The sequence below is a fragment of the Armigeres subalbatus genome, chromosome 2, assembly GCF_024139115.2.
Source record: "Armigeres subalbatus isolate Guangzhou_Male chromosome 2, GZ_Asu_2, whole genome shotgun sequence".
Classification (NCBI taxonomy): domain Eukaryota; kingdom Metazoa; phylum Arthropoda; class Insecta; order Diptera; family Culicidae; genus Armigeres; species Armigeres subalbatus.
Window position 1 is genome coordinate 130,662,436 of NC_085140.1, and position 19,943 is coordinate 130,682,378.

General features: G+C 40.5%; 1 protein-coding gene across 2 annotated transcripts in view; it reads right to left on the reverse strand.

Moving 5' to 3' along the window:
• The window catches only part of LOC134210848 (uncharacterized), a 331,227-nt gene that overhangs the window by 22,333 nt on the left and 288,951 nt on the right, over window positions 1-19,943 (reverse strand). For both annotated transcript variants that reach the window (XM_062687203.1, XM_062687202.1), the window contains 2 exons: window positions 7,708-8,036; window positions 7,069-7,221 (listed from right to left, as the gene is read on the reverse strand). In XM_062687203.1, the coding sequence (XP_062543187.1) occupies window positions 7,069-7,221; window positions 7,708-8,036 (482 nt within the window). The remainder of the gene's footprint in view (window positions 1-7,068; window positions 7,222-7,707; window positions 8,037-19,943) is intronic.

Below are 19,943 nucleotides of genomic sequence, written 5' to 3' on the forward strand. Positions count from 1 at the left end.
GATGTGAGAAGTGAGGAACGGAGAAGTTAGAAGTGAGATGTAATTAAGAAGTGAAAAGGAAGAAAGGACGAAACATATATAGTAAGAAAGATTAAGGAAGAAATAAAAAGAACAGGAGAGGGAAAAAAGAACAAAGAAGGAAAGAAGAAGTAATAAGAAAGAAAGAAAGAAGAAAAAAAGAATACAGAAGGAGGAAGAAAGAATGAAGGAAGAAGAAGGAGAGAAGACACAATGAAGTAAAACAAGAGAAAGAAGGAGGAAGCAAGTAACAAGAAAAGACATGAAAGATGGAGGAAATGAGGAACAAAGAAGAGAAAAATAAGGAAGAAAGAAGAAATAAAGACGAAAAATGGAAGAAATAAAGAACAAAGAGAAGAGAAATAAGGAAGAAAGAAGAATGAAAGAAGGAAGAAAGATGGATGGAAGAAGGATGAAAGAAGGAAGAAAGGAAGAAGGAAAAAAGAAGGATGAAAGAAGGAAGAAAGGAGAAAAGAAGGAAGAAAGAAAAAAGCAAGTAAAAAGAAAAACAAGAAACGAGAAGGAAGAAGAAAGAAGGAAGGGAGAAAGAAGGAAGATAGAGAGAAGGAAAAAAAAAGTAGGAAGATAGGAAGAAAAAAGAAGAAAGAAAGTAGGAAGAAAGAAGGAAAAAAGGAGAAAGAAAGAAGGTGGAAAGAAAGAATAAAGACGGAAGAAAGAAAGAAAGAAGGAAGGAAGAAAAAAGAAAGAAGGAAGAAAGAAAGAAGGAAAAAGAAAGAAGAAAACTGGAAGAAAAGAAGAAGATAGGAAGAAAGAAGGATGAAAGAGGGAAGAAAAAAGAAAAAAGGAAGAGAGAATCAAAAAAGAAAGTAAATAAAGAAAAAGGAAGAAAGTAAAAAGAAAGAGGGTAGAAAACCAGGAAATAAAAAAGGAAGAAAAAAAGGAAGAGAAAGTAAGAAGAAAGAAAGAAGAAATAAGAAAGAAATAAAGAAGGAAAAAGAAGGAAGAAAAAATGTGAAATAGGGAAGAAATATGAAGGAAAGAAGGAAGAAAAAAGGAAAAATTTAGAAATAAAGAAGATGAATATGGAAGGAAGAAAGAAGAAAGGGGGAAAATAATTGATCGAAGGAAACATGTGAAGTAAGAAGGAAAAAGGAAGAAAGAAGGGAATAGAAGGAAAAAGTAAGAAGAAATAAGAAAGAAGGAAGAAAAAAGAAAGACATTTCGACCTTTCGACCTTTAGTCTTTCGACCTTTGACATATTTTTTTGTTTCGACCTTTTGTCCCTTCGACCTTTTGTCCTTTCGACCTTTTGACCTTCGACCTCTTGTCCTTCGACCTTTTGACCTTCGACCTTTTGTCCTACAACCCTAAGAACCAATCAAATGAATGAATCGGCGAGACATTTGAGAAGTGAGAACTGTAAAGTGTGTAGTAAGAAGTGAAAAGATAATTATGAAAAGTGAGAAGTGAGAAGTAAGAAGTAAGAAATGAGAAGTAAGAAGTGAGAAATGCGAAGTAAGAAGTCAGAGGTGAAAAGTAAAAAATAAGAAGTCAGAAGTGAAAAGTGAGTAGTAAGAAATGAGAAGTGAAAAGTAAGAGATGAGAAGTTAGAAGTGAAACATTTGTACAGTGAGAAGTTCGAAGAGAAAAATTTGAGAATTGAGTACTGCGAAGTGAGAAGTAAGGAGTGAAAAGTGAGAAGTAAAAGGTAAAAAGTGAAGACAGAAAAGAGAAAAGTAAAAAGTGAGACGGAAAAAGCGAGAAAAGAAATATGAGAAGTGAGAAATTCAAAGTGAGAAGTGCAATGTGAATAGTTGATCCATTGTAAACAACAAAGTGAATAGTGTGAAATGAGAAGTAAAAAGTACCAAGTGAGAAGTGAGTAGTGAGACGAGAAAAGTGAGAAGGAAAAAGTAAGAATGGAGTGTGGTTAAATCTTTATTCCGTCTAACTTCCTTGTTCCGTTTATCCCATTTTTTCTTCCTTTCCTCTTATTTTTGTCATCCTTATTTCTTCTTCTTACTTCATTCTTCGATCTATCTTCTTCCTTCATCCTTTCTTTTATATCATTACTCTTTCTGTTTTCTATTTCCTTCCTTTCCATTTATTTTTTCTTTTCCATTCTTTTTTTCTTCTTTCATGCGTGATATCTCTTGTTTCGGACAGCAGAACGATCCCGCGGTCGGCCGAATTATTGTGTTCTGCATTGCGCGGCCGGTAATAAAATTAATCAGTTCTGTGCGTGATATCTCTTGTTTCGGACAGCAGAACGATCGCGCGGTCGGCCGAATTATTGTGTTCTGCATTGCGCGGCCGGTAATAAAATTAATCAGTTCTGTGCGTGATATCTCTTGTTTCGGGCAGCAGAACGATCGCGCGGTCGGTTGAATTATTGTGTTCTGCGTTGCGCGGCCGGCAATAAAATTAATCAGTTCAGTGCGTGATCTCTCTTTTTTCGAGGCGGGCTTGGTAGTCATATGGCTACTGCTTCTGCCACATACGCAGGAGGTCATGGTTTCAATCCCAGGTCCGTTCCATTCTCCTACTTTTTATCTTTCTCTTTATTTCTTATGTTCTAGCAATCGCTAGAACTGGAAATGGACTTCCATACCGTTTCCATTACTATTCCTATACCTTAAACTTGAGTATTCTAACAGTAATCTGCTAGAATTGGAAATGAACCATAGAGCTCGTTTCCTACATCCAATTAGAAATTCCATCAGTTACCTTATCCTATCTATCACATTGGCAGCTCGTTAACCAAGACGGACTCCTGCCTCTCCAACCTAACCCAGAAATTCCAACAAATTCCGCATGAACTCGTGGCAAGTGCAGAGGTATATTCGGCTTGCAGTGGGCGAGTGATTGCATCATCATTTCCTCTCCCTTCCCTACATTGACTTGCATTCTGACGTGGCAGGCGCCAGTATGACCTAACAAATGAGATCACCAGTACTTGTACATTGAAGATGTGTGCTAGTCCCAAGCAAACATCTGTTGGTTCCCCGTGCAAGAACAGCTGATCTGGTCATAATGGAGTAGCAACTACGAGCAGTCAATCAAGCTCAAGCTCAAGCTCCATTCTTTTTTTCTTCTTTCATCTTTCTTCTCCTGTCTGCTGTCTTCTATCTTACTATTCACTTCTCACTTCTAAACATCTCGTTTTCCACATCCTAATTGTCATCTCTCACTACACATCTTTTGCTTCTGTTTTCCTCAGTTCCTCACTACTCACTTCCTTCTTTTCCCTTCATAACTAACACATCCCAAGTAACATTTCAAGTTTTATTCACCTCTAAGAATGGTTTTCAAAATCAATTTATAAGATCTAACAATAAAACCGAATAATACACGGCAACCTTATGATGACCACTATAAGACTAAGATATTGCCAAGTGGCCCTCTCCAGATGACCACTTTAAGTCTATTATAAGAGCATTTAGAAACCCTTTTCAAACCACTCACAAAAAAGGGAATTTGGCTGCGGCAGCTGTCAGAATGTTGCTTTGAAAAAAGAGAAACAAAACTTTGTAGAAAAATAAAAATAAAATGGATTGCTGATAAAAATTATGATGATGACAACAAAATATTATTTATTCATTCATTTAGAAAATATTTTTTACCGCTGCATCTAGGATGTCCACCAAATCGATAACTTATGCTCAAATTATTAACAAATAAAATTATTTATCAGAAAAGTATGGATGTGGTGAAAATGTCGTAAAATCATGAATTTTAGTGATAAATTTCACTGACTGCGAAATGCTTTTCCATTTTCAATATGGCCATCATGGAATTTGATCAGAAAAATTTTGCTAAAATTAAAACCGTCATAAATACTTCGAAATACAAACATTCTTATGGAGGTGATGAATTTGTCCACATTATGACCAAAAATTGGAGCTTTATTCGAGCGTTGAAAATTGGATTTATTACGCGCTTCATCACAATCATAGAACTGTTCAAATGGTCAATAGGCATTTGACGTTTGAAGCTTTTTTCAACAGATTTATGAGAGGTTTATTGATAGCAATAAGAGCACCAATAAAACTGAGCAATTAGCTTGGTGATTGCTATTATAAGTCCGCAATAAGAATTAGATAAATCCAAGAAGCATGGAAATTGTTACTTGGAATCTCACTCCTCATCATTCACTTGTCACTTCTCATTTCTCATTCCCACTACTCACTTCTCACTTGTTACTGCACTCATCTCACTACTTAGTACTCATCTTCTTTTCTTAGTATTCACTTCCCACTAACATGTACTCACTTCAAACATCTCATTTCTCACTAAATTCTCATTTTTCACTATTCACTACGAACATTTCACTTCAATTAATAAGGAAACCAATTTTAACTATTCGGCCAACCCTTTCGTCCGAGTAGCATTCTGCCAAATGACCCTAAATATCCATAACGTTTTGGCTCAAATCCCGAATATGACTCATATTCCGAACACTGGCGTCTTGGCACCCTAAACTAAAAATTTCATCGGTTTTCAGTTCTGATGATTAATATTAGAAATGCTACGGACGGCAAACGGTTAATTCGCACTTTGAACAAAATTCTTCACACAACAACCTTCCCTTGTATAAAATGGAGGTCCTGAGAAGAACCGATTAATTTCCACAATGCACCTTACGACGATGACCACATGACCCACGCCATCGGTGGGAATAAAATTTGTTTCAGCAACTACGCCGATGCTGGGACCGTTATCCGTTCTCCGCGACATTTAAAATGAAATGCCATGCGCGCGGGGGTAGGCATAAAAATGAATTTCTGTCTGTCTGAACCTTATAGACTCGGAAACTACTGAACCGATCGGCGTAAAAATTTGTATGCAGAGGTTTTTGGAGCCGGGAAAGGTTCTTAAGATGGTCCGAGACCCCTCCCTTCTTTGGAAAGGGGGGCTCCAATAGAAATGAACCAGAAATTTCTGCATAACTCGAGAACTAATCGAAGAATAAATCAGTTTTAGACGAAACAAAGTTCATCGGGTCTGCTAGTAATTATTACAAGAGGCCCATTTGTCCCGCCTTTTTGTTGTCGGTATGCTTGCAAATATTGTGTAACCGTAACACTCACCAAAGGGGCGTGGCCACAGTCGCGGTCCCACCATCGGCATGCGGAGCTCCTGCCGGAAATTTTATCCCGCCAATGGTGTGGGTGTGCGCATGCGGTCGTTGTCATCGGCATCAGATGAAATTTCTTGCCTGTTTCGCTACGATGGCAGCAGAGCGGTGGAGCACATTCTAGCAACGGTGGCGTCTGAAGTACCATCGATTGGCGAGACAAATTTTGATCAAAGTACAGATGATTGATGGCAGATATTTTCCGCTTTTAGCAGAATCACGAGCGCGCGTCAGAGATAGACGCTGTAGAAAGTTGTTCGCAGAAGCAGTCAAGTGAAATTTCCCCTCAAGATTATAGTTTTAGTTGGTGGTTCGCTACTTGTTTCAGGTTTTATTTTCATACATGCGAATACATTTTTGCAGCTTCTACTTCTGACGTGTACTCGTGATTCTGCTGCCGACGGCAACTTTCTGCTGTCACCAAGCGATTATGATTTGCACTTTAAACGAAATTCGTCTCGGCTAAACCTTCGCTTCCATAAAATTGTGATCAGTACTGCAATTTCTCATTTTCAATGAGAGATGTCACGCGATGTTTAGGCATGCTACAGACGCTGTGATATACTTTTCTTGGATGATAGCACTGCCCATGATCGCATATTTGTAACATTTGCATTTTGGTTGATTTTGTAAATTAATTGTCAATCATCCCCAAAAACTAAATCAGTTCCAGCTTACCACAGATAAGCAGGATAGTAAATCCTATGTTACTGTTGTGAGACAAGATGTAGGAAATTGAACTTTCTGGACGATTCACAGGCTTTTTACCAAATGAACAAAAAGGCGAGTGTTACAAATATGCGATCATGGGCAGAGCACTCGAGTGAAGATTTCTGCCAAAATTCTGGCTTTGGTTTTGTTGTTGTCAGTAGTGATTGGAATTGCGCATAATTGAATTTTAACCACTTAACTTTTCAGAACCACTATTTGATACATGGAGAGTCTGGGCCGAAACAAATGTTCTTCAAAATGTAAAACATAATTATGTACATGGCGACGCCAGGAAGTTGCCGTTGGTAGCAGAATTACAAGCGAACGTCGAAGGAAGGCACTGCAATAATGTGTTCACATGAATGACATCTGCAGCGTTTCGGAGGCACATCATCGAATGACTGATGTTGACGTCAGTAGCAATTAAGTGAAATTTTATCGTTAGATTCGAATTTTAGGTTTCTAGATTTCAATCACTAACAAATTGAGACGCGCATTACTAAAATAATTAATTTGTACAACCGCGGCTAAATTATTTTCTGCCACAAACACCACTGAAGATGCTTTAAAAATTTATTTGCATGGATGGCATTTCAGTGGCAAATCATTGAGTGGCTGTCGTTGCCATTCAAATGAAGTTTTCTCTCAAATTTCTGTTTTAGTTTTGATGCTGTTAGTAAGGGTACGTAAAAAAAACTTTTTCCCGGTGAAACGGAATTCTGAATATCTATGTTGGTTCGAATCGAAACGAATCTAAATATAGATTTTTCCATGACTTCGAAATGATACGGAATCGAGGTCCTATTTAAAACGAAATTTGACGGAACGAAAAGAATTTTTTTCCGCGGAATTGGAAATCAATAAGTTGATTAGTTTAGGGTTGTTCATTGACGCACGAGAAAGGCACAATCACAGCTAAGTGGATAATTTTGGGTTTATTATATCAAATATCTTAAGTCATTTCCTTTGAAACGTAAGCCGTAAAGTAGCAAAAAAGAAGTACTCGGTATTGATGACTCACAGAAAGGAACGTAATGGTATTCGACAGAAAGCCATCGAGGACAGGCTTAAATATCTCGCTAATAATAAACATATGTTTTTTTTAAATAACCTTCGTATCCAATTTATATTACTCCAGCATAAAACGTCGCTTCAGCTTTTGTCAGTTGCATCAGCATTTATCCACCCGACCAGTTGATACAGCCCAATTAAAAATTAAACACATTTAATGATGCACTCACCTGAATGGTTGTTGCTATTGAAGGCACACAGCACATGGTTGCATCCTGACAATGGCCGCAGCTCTTCGGCCGGTACAACTTCCGGGAAACGCATGGCCCCAACCGAAGCCGAGAGGAGGACGTTCGCTGAATGCTTCGGCATTGGTGTCCTCTCTGTCGAGATCGAAGAGATAAGCAAAGGCAAACGCTAGGTAAGATTAAATGTCTCAGCAATGGCCATACCCAACCAACGTCCACCCACAGGATGCTACCCCTTCCCAATTTATAATGCGGTGTCGTATGTTCATGTTTTCGCCCGTTGAATGCGAAGAGAAATTGCTAGATGATTACGTACATTCTCGGAAGCGAAGGTAATTATCCCCTTGAAGCATTGTGCTCAACAAAGCACGTATAAACCATCAGTTTATGCGCAAGGTACTGCTCTTTCCAAGGACAAGAAGTACAGTCTGTCCGTTAACTTTGACTACCCTCCAATGAATCAGATTCTAATATTAGGAAATAGGTACATTAGCTATTGTAAAATTTAATTGTTTTTATTGGGAACGAATAGCATCCTTATCAGTGAAATCTCCCGACAAGCCCTTTTGCACGCATTCCAGGAAACTCGACTGTTTGACATGAAGAAAAATTGAAACTCACCCTTCTGCGATGTTCCGGCTCGCTCATCAACAGCAAACTATTAGCAAGGGAAAAGCGGTCCTCGTGGCTGTACTTTTTGCTGCTGTCACTGATATCGCGGCCATCGCCCCCCACCACCGTCAGACCGTCACCGTCCCCGTAATCATTAACGATGCCGCTGTAGTAGTTATTGTCCTGTCGGTTGCATTTGTGGTTCTCGCAGAGCCTGACAGTGCTGAGCCGCTGGCAGCCCGGCGTCGTGGTTATGTTCCTGGTGGAGACTCCGATGCCGCAGCTCTGTGAACACGGTGACCACAGCGTTGTGGACGAGTTATAGCAAGTTGCGTTCACTGGTGGACATCATGCGATGTGGATTACAGGGCGGATTACAACGACGAGCAGCGTGGTTAAAGGGTAGAATGGAATGAGATCATGTCAGTGGTACATACAAGCTGCGTCGAACAAATGATGGAAATTCGATACTGTTGGCTGAAGATATTTCAGTGACTTTTTTTTTAATTTTGAGAAGATTTGTTGAACACAAAATTAACAACGGAGAAATTTTAAAAAAATTAGAAAGGAATTGAACATTATGATATACAAACGTTGATATTGATTAAGAACCAACCGTGAAAAAAAGGTAAAAGCAAAAACAACGAAGAATTTTCTAAAAAAAAAAACAATTCTGAGAAGAAAATGCTACTATCCTATTAATAAAATGATATTAGGAATCTTCATATTGTTATGAAATAACAAACGTCTTCTTTTATTGTTGATTCTGATTTTTTAATCATTTTAATTATTATGTTATTTTACATAAAAGTTCATAAAAGCTCTGCTTATGAAAGTTTTCTATTCTTCCATGAACATTTTATTTTCAAAAACTGCGTCCAACCCGAATTATTTATTTTCTATTTTTAATTTGTTCACAGGAAGCTCGAAGTTTATGTGATTTTTTGGAGATTGTTTTATTCTATCTCACACAGATTTTTAATTTCTTTTGTATTAAAGGTATTCATTGGCACGTTCGAAGCTTGTGAAAACCTTAATTTAGTACCGAGAATAAATGTGATGTCAGGACCATCCAGAAGTTTTGCATTCAACAGATACATAATAACAAAGCTTTTTTTTTTGTTTTGAAAAATGACCTGGCTTTTCTGGGTCCGCTACCTTCACCGCTGGAAGGGGTAATGAATATTTAAGAATGAATATCATGATAAGTAGCTCTCTCGTGCCCAGCATGACATTACCTTCATCCACCATGAAGATAGAGCCAGTGCTCTGCGATAGCGATGGGATACGGTTTTTGAAAAAAAAATATTACGGTCCTCCACAGAGCTGGGTTGCTGGTCGGTCACTATTTCCCCTGGTCGTTTATCCCGTTTGCCCGGTGCAAACAAAAGTCGGACGACGGATGAATGGGAAGTGTTACTCTCGAATGGCAGTGGCATTTCTCTGCCCCTCTGGAAAGAGGATTCATTGGTTGCATGTCACGAGCGAAGGGCTTGGGGTTGGCCCATTTTTCACTGCATACACATTGGTTTGTTTGCTGGATTCCCCAGTGGTTTAGACAGTGAAATTCACTGTTTTGGTGATATTTATGAGGGGCTTCAAGTTCAAATGTCTTAAATTTAACCTTCAGATGGATTTATTGCCATTTTTCACGGACAAGTACCAAGGATAGCATACATTATGGTCGTTGCAAAAATTTAACGCTGAAGTATTGGGTTTTTGATGGTCAACCATTTTGTCATTGAGTGAAGAAATCATCATTTATAAATGCAGCTGATCCATTCATATCAGCTGCATTGAAATGAGCATGCTTCTTCCTTCCCTTACGGTTGACGCTCCCCTGTTTTACTGAGAACCAAAGTAGTTTTGTCCTAGCGTATTTTTCAGTATAGATCCTCTATACAAATGATCGTCCTGTGGTGAGTTACTGGGTAATATCAGAATCTAAAATTGGGGACCGTCACGAAATCATGTAAGATTTTAAACGGTAATAAATAATAGCGCACTCAATCAATCGACTCGACTCTTCAGCAAGTTGTTAATTTCATAGAAATATAATATTATTTTTGATGAACTATTGAAAATTTCAATTCTTGTCATACCCAGTAAAACATTCAGAACCAATCAATCCCGTTTATGTATTCCTAACACGGACATCAATTCGATGTAAGTTACGGGCCTTTCGGTTCACCTCAAGACTTTCTTTGTGTAGAAAGAAGCAGGAGCAGACACGCACAGAAGCATTTTTTTTTTTCATGCTTAGCCCATTGCCAGATCGTAGCCAGGCTATATATATATATATATATATATATATATACAGCGATTCCACGGGAAAAGAATAGAGTTGAAAAAAAAAGTTGTCCAATTTTGCTCAAAATCGCTTGGTATGTTCTTCATCGAAAATAATTAGACCCGTATTTTTTTTTATTTTTTATTAGGGTGACCATGTTCGATATAGGGTTACCAGAAAATCGCTATTTTCGAAATTTTTATTTTAAAAAATCATAACTTTTGAACCACTGGATCGATTTGCAATATTTTTTATGGATAGAAAGCTTATTACTTCTAGTTCTTACTAAAATTTTTGGTTTGGTGTATTGGCGTACTCAAATTTGCTAAAATGGTCAAAATATTCGTTTTTAAGATTTTTAAATGTTGGACCACAACGACTATATATTTTTATATTTTTATGAAAATTCAAATATTTTTACATAACATATCAAAAAATTAGAAATGTCCATCGAGCCGTTTTGTGTAACATTTTTGAAAATTTCAAGTTTTCTGAACATACACACATGGAATGAGCATAATTTTCCATCACTTCAAAATAACTGCGGGAATCATTTTGTTGAAGTTATCAAACTTATTCCTAATAAATTCATGATAACCGTGTGTACTAATCTAGTTTTATTTGTGAAGTAATGTACCTATCAAAAGTAGGGGAGGCTTGTCCAATTCTGACCCCATTAAATGTAAGAACTATAAATCACCCTCACATTGTTTAAAAGCAGAGACCAACATTGCTAGGGTTTAATCAACCATGCACAATGGTCCCAGAGTCGAATCTAGCAAGACAAAAATGTTTGCGCCAAAACTATTAGTTTTAGATATATAGTGTCTTTGGGAAAAAAATTTCATATTTTTGACGATTTTTTTCCATGTAGTGAAATTAGGGTGGTACCTATATTTCAGAAGTTCATAATATCAACTTTTTAATTTTTCGGTAAAGACTAGTGCAATGTTCCACAAAGTTGTAGAGCAACTAATTTTGAGCAACTTTGCCGAAGAAACCATTTTTCTATCACTTATGGTTCGCAAGTTATGAGTTTTTTAATAAATACGTTAGGGCGGTCCCTAAAAATCGGTATTCTTCACATAACTTTTTAAACATTCATTTCTCGCATAAACTTTGTTCCGAGCACTTTTAGGACATTTTTGTTAAAGAACCATGGATCTATCTCTTATAACAAAAAAGTTATTCGAGTTTTTGTATGAAAAACATGTTTTTTTTATATGCGTATATTTCAAAATGGAGCAAACCGATTTTCAATCTATTGGTTCTATTCGAAAGCTCGCACTTTTCTGCGTTTATGGTGGGAAAACTGAGAGAGCGTTTTTTGTTTAAAGCGTTTTATTTCATTTTGAAAAAAATATGTTTTTAATCGAAAAACGGCTATAACTTGATAAATAAACGAGATAGGTCCATGGGTCTTCAACAAAAAGATGTGCCTTTAGAAGTTCTAAATGTGGTCCAAGATGAATACACCACTAGCCTTTGTCCAATCTGCCAAATTCACGATTCAGCCATCTTGGACTTTAGTATGGAAGAGCCAGCCGGTTTGTTTATGTTTTGCACCGAAAATGAATTTTGATGATAAATGCATACGCAGACAGTATGCGTTCCACTTGAACCAGCTAGAATACAATTTTTTGGGCGGCTGCTGGAAAACATTGAAAATCCAATTTTAAAAGTAAAATATTGCTCTTTGAAAATTGAATAAATTTCACGAAGGTTACATAAAAGTAACCTGCGCTGTATTTTCAATAACGAAATCCCTTTTCCCAGGACATGCTCTGCTTATCTCGTCACTATTATAAAAGTCCCTAACTACAGTTAGAGTATCATCGCTCAAAGACAACATATTTACTCTGGTCTCCGGTGTGCTCATAAAACCTTTTTCAATCTGTAATTTCTTTGCACGTTGAGCAGTTCGTTGCGAAACACCGAATTCTTGCATCATTTTGTATGCAGTCCAGGATTTGGGAAGGGAAGTTAGAATCCTATATCGAACGTTTCTGTCAGATATTTCATCAAATTTTGCCATCATTTGTTGAAGAATTTCCTGACCGTCTCCGAGTTTCTGGGCACCAGCGCTACCAATTGATTCAGCACTCGTTGATTCCAAAGAAAACAAAGATTCTGAAAACAAGATGGAAAAATAACTATTAGTTAGGAGCATATTTCTTCATATAATGTAATACATATTGTATTCGATTATTCTATTTTGTTGCATGATAGGCAACTGCTCTACAAATTGAGCTACTAGGTTGGATTAGGTAAGATTATACGGAACTGATGTTTTTTCAATTTTCTGAATAATCGAGTACAACTAGTATAACGTAGCAAATCATGATGTCTGAATGAACAAAAAGAAGAGATTATTCTACTTACCAACACTAGGAACAGCGTCAATTTCCGATGATCCAGCGGCATTGGGATCGATTATTTCGAAACCACCATCATTGATGTTTGCTGGTGCGGCGAAATTATTCACTCTAGATGGTCCCGCCAAGGCGAAATTATTGGTGCCTGATGGTCCGGCAACGGCGAGATCATCAAGTTTTGATGGTTCAGAAACGGTGAGTTCTTGATTTTCACATTCTATATTAACTGCACTTGGAGCTGCTGGCTCGTTTCCTTTCTTGATAATGCGATAAAGTCGGCAATAGCAGGTATTACAAGTGTAGGAACAGCTTTTATCCAATTTTATTCTCCTTTCCGCTGCATAAACGTTTCTTCAGTAAGGCAACTGGACAATTTCACTGATTTTCTTGACTGACATATACTTTATCTTATAGACCACTTTAAATAGTCCCTTTGGGTATCATTTAGGTAGAGTGAACAAGGAAAAGGAGACAGATGAATCATAATCAAAAAGAAAATACAATGAATTACCTGCATCAAAATATTGAAAACATATAAACAAAGCAGGTAACCTATTGTATGGATTGCTGAAAACCAACCTTTTGAAAAACGACATATTGCTTTGCCGATTTTGGAGAATGAAGTCATCAATAACAACACCAGACTATTCCGATTGAATTATTTTCAACTATTGCGATTCGTAAATTCTTCTAATAAACGAGACCAAACAAACACTCTTGAATAACATTTTCATACTTTTGATTTAATTTGAGCTATTTGAAATAGTGGAGAATAACGTTCATTCCATGTGTGTATGGGCAGAAAACTTGAAATTTTCTAAAAAATGTAACTCAAAAACGGCTCGATGAACAATTCTAATTTTTTGATATGTTATGTAAAAATATTTGAATTTTCATAAAAAAATATAAAAATGTATAGTCGTTGTGGTCCAACATTTAAAAAATCTTAAGAAACGAATATTTTGACCATTTTAGCAAATTTGAGTACACCAATACACCAAACTAAAATTTTTTGTAAGAACTAGAAGTAATAAGCTTTCTATCCATAAAAAAATATTGCAAATCGATCCAGTGGTTCAAAAGTTATGATTTTTTTTAAATAAAAAATTTCGAAAAATAGCGATTTTTCTGGTAACCCTATATCGAACATGGTCACCCTAATAAAAAAATAAAAAAATACGGATCTAATTATTTTCGATGAAGAACATACCAAGCGATTTTGAGCAAAATTGGACAACTTTTTTTTTCAACTCTATTCTTTTCCCGTGGAATCGCTGTATATATATATATTGTAGATCCAGTTGAAAACCGAACTGAGCTCTCACGACAATCGCATTTTCTCCCATTTCCGGATGTCGCAACTGCATTGCGGAAATGAGAGAAAATGCTATTGTCGCGAGACTTAGTTCGGTTTTCAACTGGATCTACAACATTCTTTTCATACTGCGTTTCAATGATAACAGCGGGCTATGCCTATTGATGATGATGACACCGCGCTTGTCACCGGCTCGCGCATTCCAGTTTGTGACAGCAGCGCATTCAGACGTGCTTTTTGCTCGCGCATTTTTTCCAAGTGTTTTTTTCTCGTTCGTTCGTTGTGTTTACGTTTTCGCTTCCTCACGTTGGCGTTATTTTCTCCCGGACCCATCATGGGAGACTCGGTGGCCGATTTGGTCGCGAGAAAGCTACCAAAGCATACTACGCTTTTGAAGAGCTACGTATATTCGTCGTTGCCAATTGACGATACCGGCAATCCACCGAAGAAACGTAAGAAGCAGCAATCGCAGCTGCCGCAGGTGCACCCAAAGCGAAAGGAGAAGTGCCCGCCTGTGTTTGTGAAGGACGATCCGCCGGATTTATTATTATTATAGAGTTTTTCCACTTCCTCAGCAAGCATGCTGGGAATTTTCACCTACCCCGGGCAATCTGAATGCCAAAGGGGATTAGGCTCTGTGGATCTCATTCGCCGGTTGACTTAAAATCCTATGATAAACGTTTGCACCGGATGTATTAGTTATGGTGGTACAGGAATCTTCTCACGATGCTGCAAGTTCCAAGAACCATTGTCTTTTGGATGCTATGGAGGTTATGAGATAGTGTCAGCTCTCCAAAGGATCTCAGAAGAGATTTCGGGACGATTCCGGATGCTGAGATAACAACCGGAATTATACGCACGTCCTCCAGGTGCCACATCTGATTCAACTCCTCCGCCAAGTCGTGGTACTTCGTTATCTTGTTGGAGAATGTTGTTTGGACATTATGGTCTAGCGGTACAGCAATGTCGATAAGGGTTACCCGCTTCATCCTTTTGTCGTAGACCACAATATCAGGCCGATTGACACGAATGAGGACATCCGTTATGATCTCGCGATCCCAGTACAGCTTCACGAAACTATTTTCCAGAACCAGGACAGGCACATATTTGTAGTAGGCGACAAACTGGTTAACCAAGTTGTGCTTTAAAGCAAGCTGTTGGTGCACAATCTTCGGCTACTTCGTTATGACGACCGAGATAGGCTGAATCAGCTAAGGCTGAACACCTGGACACGGTATGTTCGATCGTCTCTCCTACTGAATTGCACTTCCTGCAGCGGTCCTCCACGTTTTCGTGCAATATATAGTGCCGATAGTTCTTCGTCGCAATTACCCGGTCCTGGATGGCTACCATGAATCCTTCTGTTTCCGAGAAGAGTTCACCCCGCACCAGCCACGTATTCGACGCCCCTTTGTCGATATATTCCAGCTCCAGTTGATGGGGGTGCGTCCCATGTATGTAACTCCTTCTGCTTCCACGATGCGATCATCTCGTCGACCGATTTTATGTCGCAATTCAGCTGATAGTCCTCCTGCGCCAGATGCAGGGCACTGAATCCGTGGTTTGCTTCACACAGCGCGATAGATTTCGTGGCGATTCTGGCTTTCCACGAAGTATCTTCGCAACTGCTGGATCTGGGAAACACATAGTGTTTGTATATCGGTGACGCCTCTTCCTTCTACTGTACGTGGCAGGGTGACTCTCTCAATGGACGATTTTGGATGGCGCATGCGATGCTTAGTGAACGCGACTCGTACTGCTCGTTCTAACGCCTCCAAGTCAGTCTTGGTCCACTTCACCACCCCGAAACTGTATGTCAACAAGGGCACAGCAAACATGTTTATCGCCTTCACCTTGCTGAAGGCCGACAAGAGGCTCTTCTAAATACCGTTGATACGATGCAAGAACTTTTCCTGCAGCTCTTTCTTGATCGTCGTATGGCGAATTCCTTTCAGTTGCAGGAAACCTAGAAACTTGTACGTTTCGCCTTCAACCATGTTTCGAATCTCCTCCTGTTCGTTGACGCGGAAACTGTCGGCATCCACCAGGTGACCCCGGTGTAGATGTTTGGATCGACATTTATCGATACCAAACTCCATCCGGATGTCGTTGCTGAATACCGTTACAAGCCGCAGAAATTGGTGCAGCTTCTCCACAGATTTCGCAAACAGCTTCAAGTCGTCCATAAAGAAGGTGTGGGTAATGTTTGTACTCCTTTCCCTTTGACTGCAGTGTGGCGATGCGGGTCTCTAGACGTCGCATCCACGCGGGTTTTCGTGCTTTGGGGCGTGCGCGTCCATCACTCTCACCTTGTGGACGCGTTCGCAAGCCCAACGTTCTTACAACAGCCACTGCAGCCGAATAAACGATAAATTACAGCTCCTCAAGGTTCTCCACGGTTTCCAAGTACTGTGGCAAAATATCCTGGTTAAGGATGCTTACTGTACTCGTCAACCGATAGGAGTACTGCAACTTGGGTATCCGGTGTCGGGACATGAAGTCTGCCCCAAGGAACTGTGTAACTGCTGTGCCCATATGATTTGCTAGTTCGTCCTTCAATTGCTGTCGTTGCAATTCCACTGTTGGTCCTGGAGCGGCGGGTGCAATCGAATCGCGACGGTTACTTGCGATTGATGCATCCAACCCAACAGAACTCCTTCTCGACGTATCGCTCGATCTTGCCTCCTCCTCCTCTCCTAATTCCCTCTGCACTTCCCGCTTGATGTACTCTACGTCTTCTGGAGTCAGCATATTATGTGACATAATAGCTCTCTGGCGTGTGTACAACTTGTTCTGGTCAAGGCGGGGATGCAAACCGAGGGAACCTCTCATTGAACATCTCCAGCATCGCCGGTCTGCCGGACATATCCGTCTCCATCCCGGTGCAAACGTAGTAGCAACGGATCACGTACTGATTCATCTCCCTTGTCCACATGATCCGTTGCCGTCGGCGGCCCGCTAACATGAGTGATTGACGTCGATCAACCACAGCAACATCAGCAGGTGCAGCATTGCCTTGGTGATTTCTTCTGCTGCCGTTTCTGTTTTGCCTTGTCGGCACGGGCTGAGCCCGATGACTAGAGGGTCGCTGTTGCACCTCTCCTTCCTCTAGCCGCTGGCCGCTTGCTCTGTCCCCCGTTCCAGGACCAGCTCCAGTAGGGGCTCCCTCCTCGGGCAATCGCATGGGTGGTATTGTTCTTGAGCGTAACTCCATATTTGGGTGTGCTTTCATTCCCGGAAGCTACGGGTTCTGTAAAGTTATTTAATTCTTTACAGTGCTAAATAGCTAGGTTCAAGCGCCAGTGCTCGCCCGAGGGTGGTTTTTCATTGGTGCTAAGGAATTGGGCCTTCAGCTCCCACCTACTCGAAATGGTGGTTTTTCATGGACGCCCAGGTTATTTCACCTGAGCTCCCACCTATTTATTATTATTATAGAGTTTTGGCACTTCTTCAGCAAGCGTGCTGGGAATTTTCACCTACCCCGGGCAATCTGAATGCCAAAGGGAATCCCCTGTGGAACTCATTCGCCGGTTGACTTAAAATCCAAAATAAACGTTTGCATCTGATGTATTAGTTATGGTGGTTCAGGAACCTTCTTACGATGCTGCAAGTTCCAAAAAACCACTGTCTTTTGGATGCTATGGAGGTTATGAGATAGTTCTAGCTCTCCTAAAAATCTCAGAAGAGATTTCAGGACGATTCCTTTTGCTGAGATAACAACCGGAATTATACGCACGTCCTCCAGGTGCCACATCTGCTTCAACTCCTCCGCCAAGTCGTGGTACTTCGTTATCTTGTTAGAGAATGTTGTTTGGACATTATGGTCTAGCGGTACAGCAATGTCGATGAGGGTTACCCGCTTCATCCTTTTGTCGTAGACCACAATATCGGGCCGATTGGCACGAATGAGGACATCCGTTATGATCTCGCGATCCCAGTACAGCTTCACGAAACTATTTTCCAGAACCATTTTCCAGAAGTAGGCACATATTTGTAGTAGGCGACAAACTGGTTAACCAAGTTCTGCTTTAAAGCAAGCTGTTGGTGCACAATCTTGGCTACTTCGTTATGACGACCGAGATAGGCTGAATCAGCTAAGGCTGAACACCCGGACACGATATGTTCGATCGTCTCTCCTACTGAATTGCACTTCCTGCAGCGGTCCTCCACGTTTTCGTGCAATATATAGTGCCGATAGTTCTTCGTCGCAATTACCCGGTCCTGGATGGCTACCATAAATCCTTCTGTTTCCGAGAAGAGTTCACCCCGCACCAGCCACGTATTCGACGCCGCTTTGTCGATATATTCCAGCTCCAGTTGATGGGGGTGCGTCCCATGTAACTCCTTCTGCTTCCACGATGCGATCATCGGCTTTGCAGTCACTTCAGCAATTATAAACGAATGTTTTTTCAGACAAAAAACGTTCAGACAAAAAACGTTCCTTTCTAACCCTTGAAAAAGATGGCATAGCCCATTGAAACGTCGGGCAAAGAAAAAACATTCGTTTATAATTGCTGAAGTGACTGCAAAGCCGAAAAATCCCCGGTGCTAAATCCAAAACAGTCGAGAGCATCCAGTAAGATGCGATCATCTCGTCGACAGATTTGATGTCGCAATTCAGCTGATAGTCCTCCTGCGCCAAATGCAGGGCACTGAATCCGTGGTCAGCTTCACACACAGCGCGATAGATTTCGTGGCGGTTCTGGCTTTCCACGAAGTATCTTCGCAACTGCTGGATCTGGGAAACACATAGTGTTTGTATATCGGTGACGCCTCTTCCTCCTACTGTACGTGGCAGGGTGACTCTCTCAATGGACGATTTTGGATGGCGCATGCGATGCTTAGTGAACGCCACTCGTACTGCTCGTTCTAACGCCTCCAAGTCAGTCTTTGTCCACTTCACCACCCCGAAACTGTATGTCAACAAGGGCACAGCAAACGTGTTTATCGCCTTCACCTTGTTGCCGGCCGACAAGAGGCTCTTCAAAATACCGTTGACACGATGCAAGAACTTTTCCTGCAGCTCTTTCTTGATCGTCGTATGGCGAATTCCTTTCAGTTGCAGGAAACCTAGGAACTTGTACGTTTCGCCTTCAACCATGTTTCGAATCTCCTCCTGTTCGTTGACGCGGAAACTGTCGGCATCCACCAGGTGACCCCGGTGTAGATGTATGGATCGACATTTATCGATACCAAACTCCATCCGGATGTCGTTGCTGAATACCGTTACAAGCCGCAGAAATTGGTGCAGCTTCTCCACAGATTCCGCAAACAGCTTCAAGTCGTCCATAAAGAAAGTGTGGGTAATGTTTGTACTCCTTTCCCCACTCTTCAAATGATAGCCATAGCTGTGTCGGTTGAGTGCTCTGCTAAGAGAGTTCATGACAAGGCAAAACCATAGAGGACTAAATGTATCGCCTTGGAATATGCGCCTCCTGATGCTGAGAGTCCTGGACCGTAATACATTTTCTCCATCGGTAACGTGTACATATACTCCACATCCCCATAGCTTGCTGTATTAGCCTGATGACATTATCGTCTATCTTGTACAACTGCAGTATCTTAAGGAGATACGAGTGAGGTACTGAGTCGTATGCCTTTTTATAGTCGATATACGCCATGCTCAGGTTTCTTTGCTTGTGGGTGGCCTGCCCAACAACGACTGCATCAATGATGACCTGATCCTTGCAGCCTCGTGTGTTACGTCGACAACCTTTTTGTTCCTCGGTCATCAGGTTGTTGACGTCGCAATGGTTCTGCACCCTCCTCGCTATTACCGATGACAGCACTTTGTACAGACTCGAAAGGCACGTTATTGGTCTGTACTTGGCTGGGTTCAAAGTGTTCCGATCCTTCGGCAGAAGATAAGTGACACCCCTAGTGATGAATTCCGGTAGCTGTCCGGGTTATTTAGTACCGTGTTGAAGCATTCCGCCATCCGCCCGTGGACCGTTGTGAGTTTTTTATACCAGAAATTATGCACAAAATCGGGTCCTGGTGCAGCCCAATTCCTGGTATACCGAGTAGCCTCACGTATGTCTTGGGCGGTCACGTTGATAGCGGTCATGTCTCCAATTCCACCACAATATTGCTCTTCTTCTGCCATCCACACCCCATCGCCGTTGTGTATGACGGGGTTCTCCCATAGATTGGACCAAAACTGCGTGACTTCTCCAATCTCCGGAAGGCCCTCGCCAAAGTCGGCTTTGTCGTTTCGGATGTGGTTGTAGAACTCCCTTTCGTTGATGTTGAACATTCGATTTTG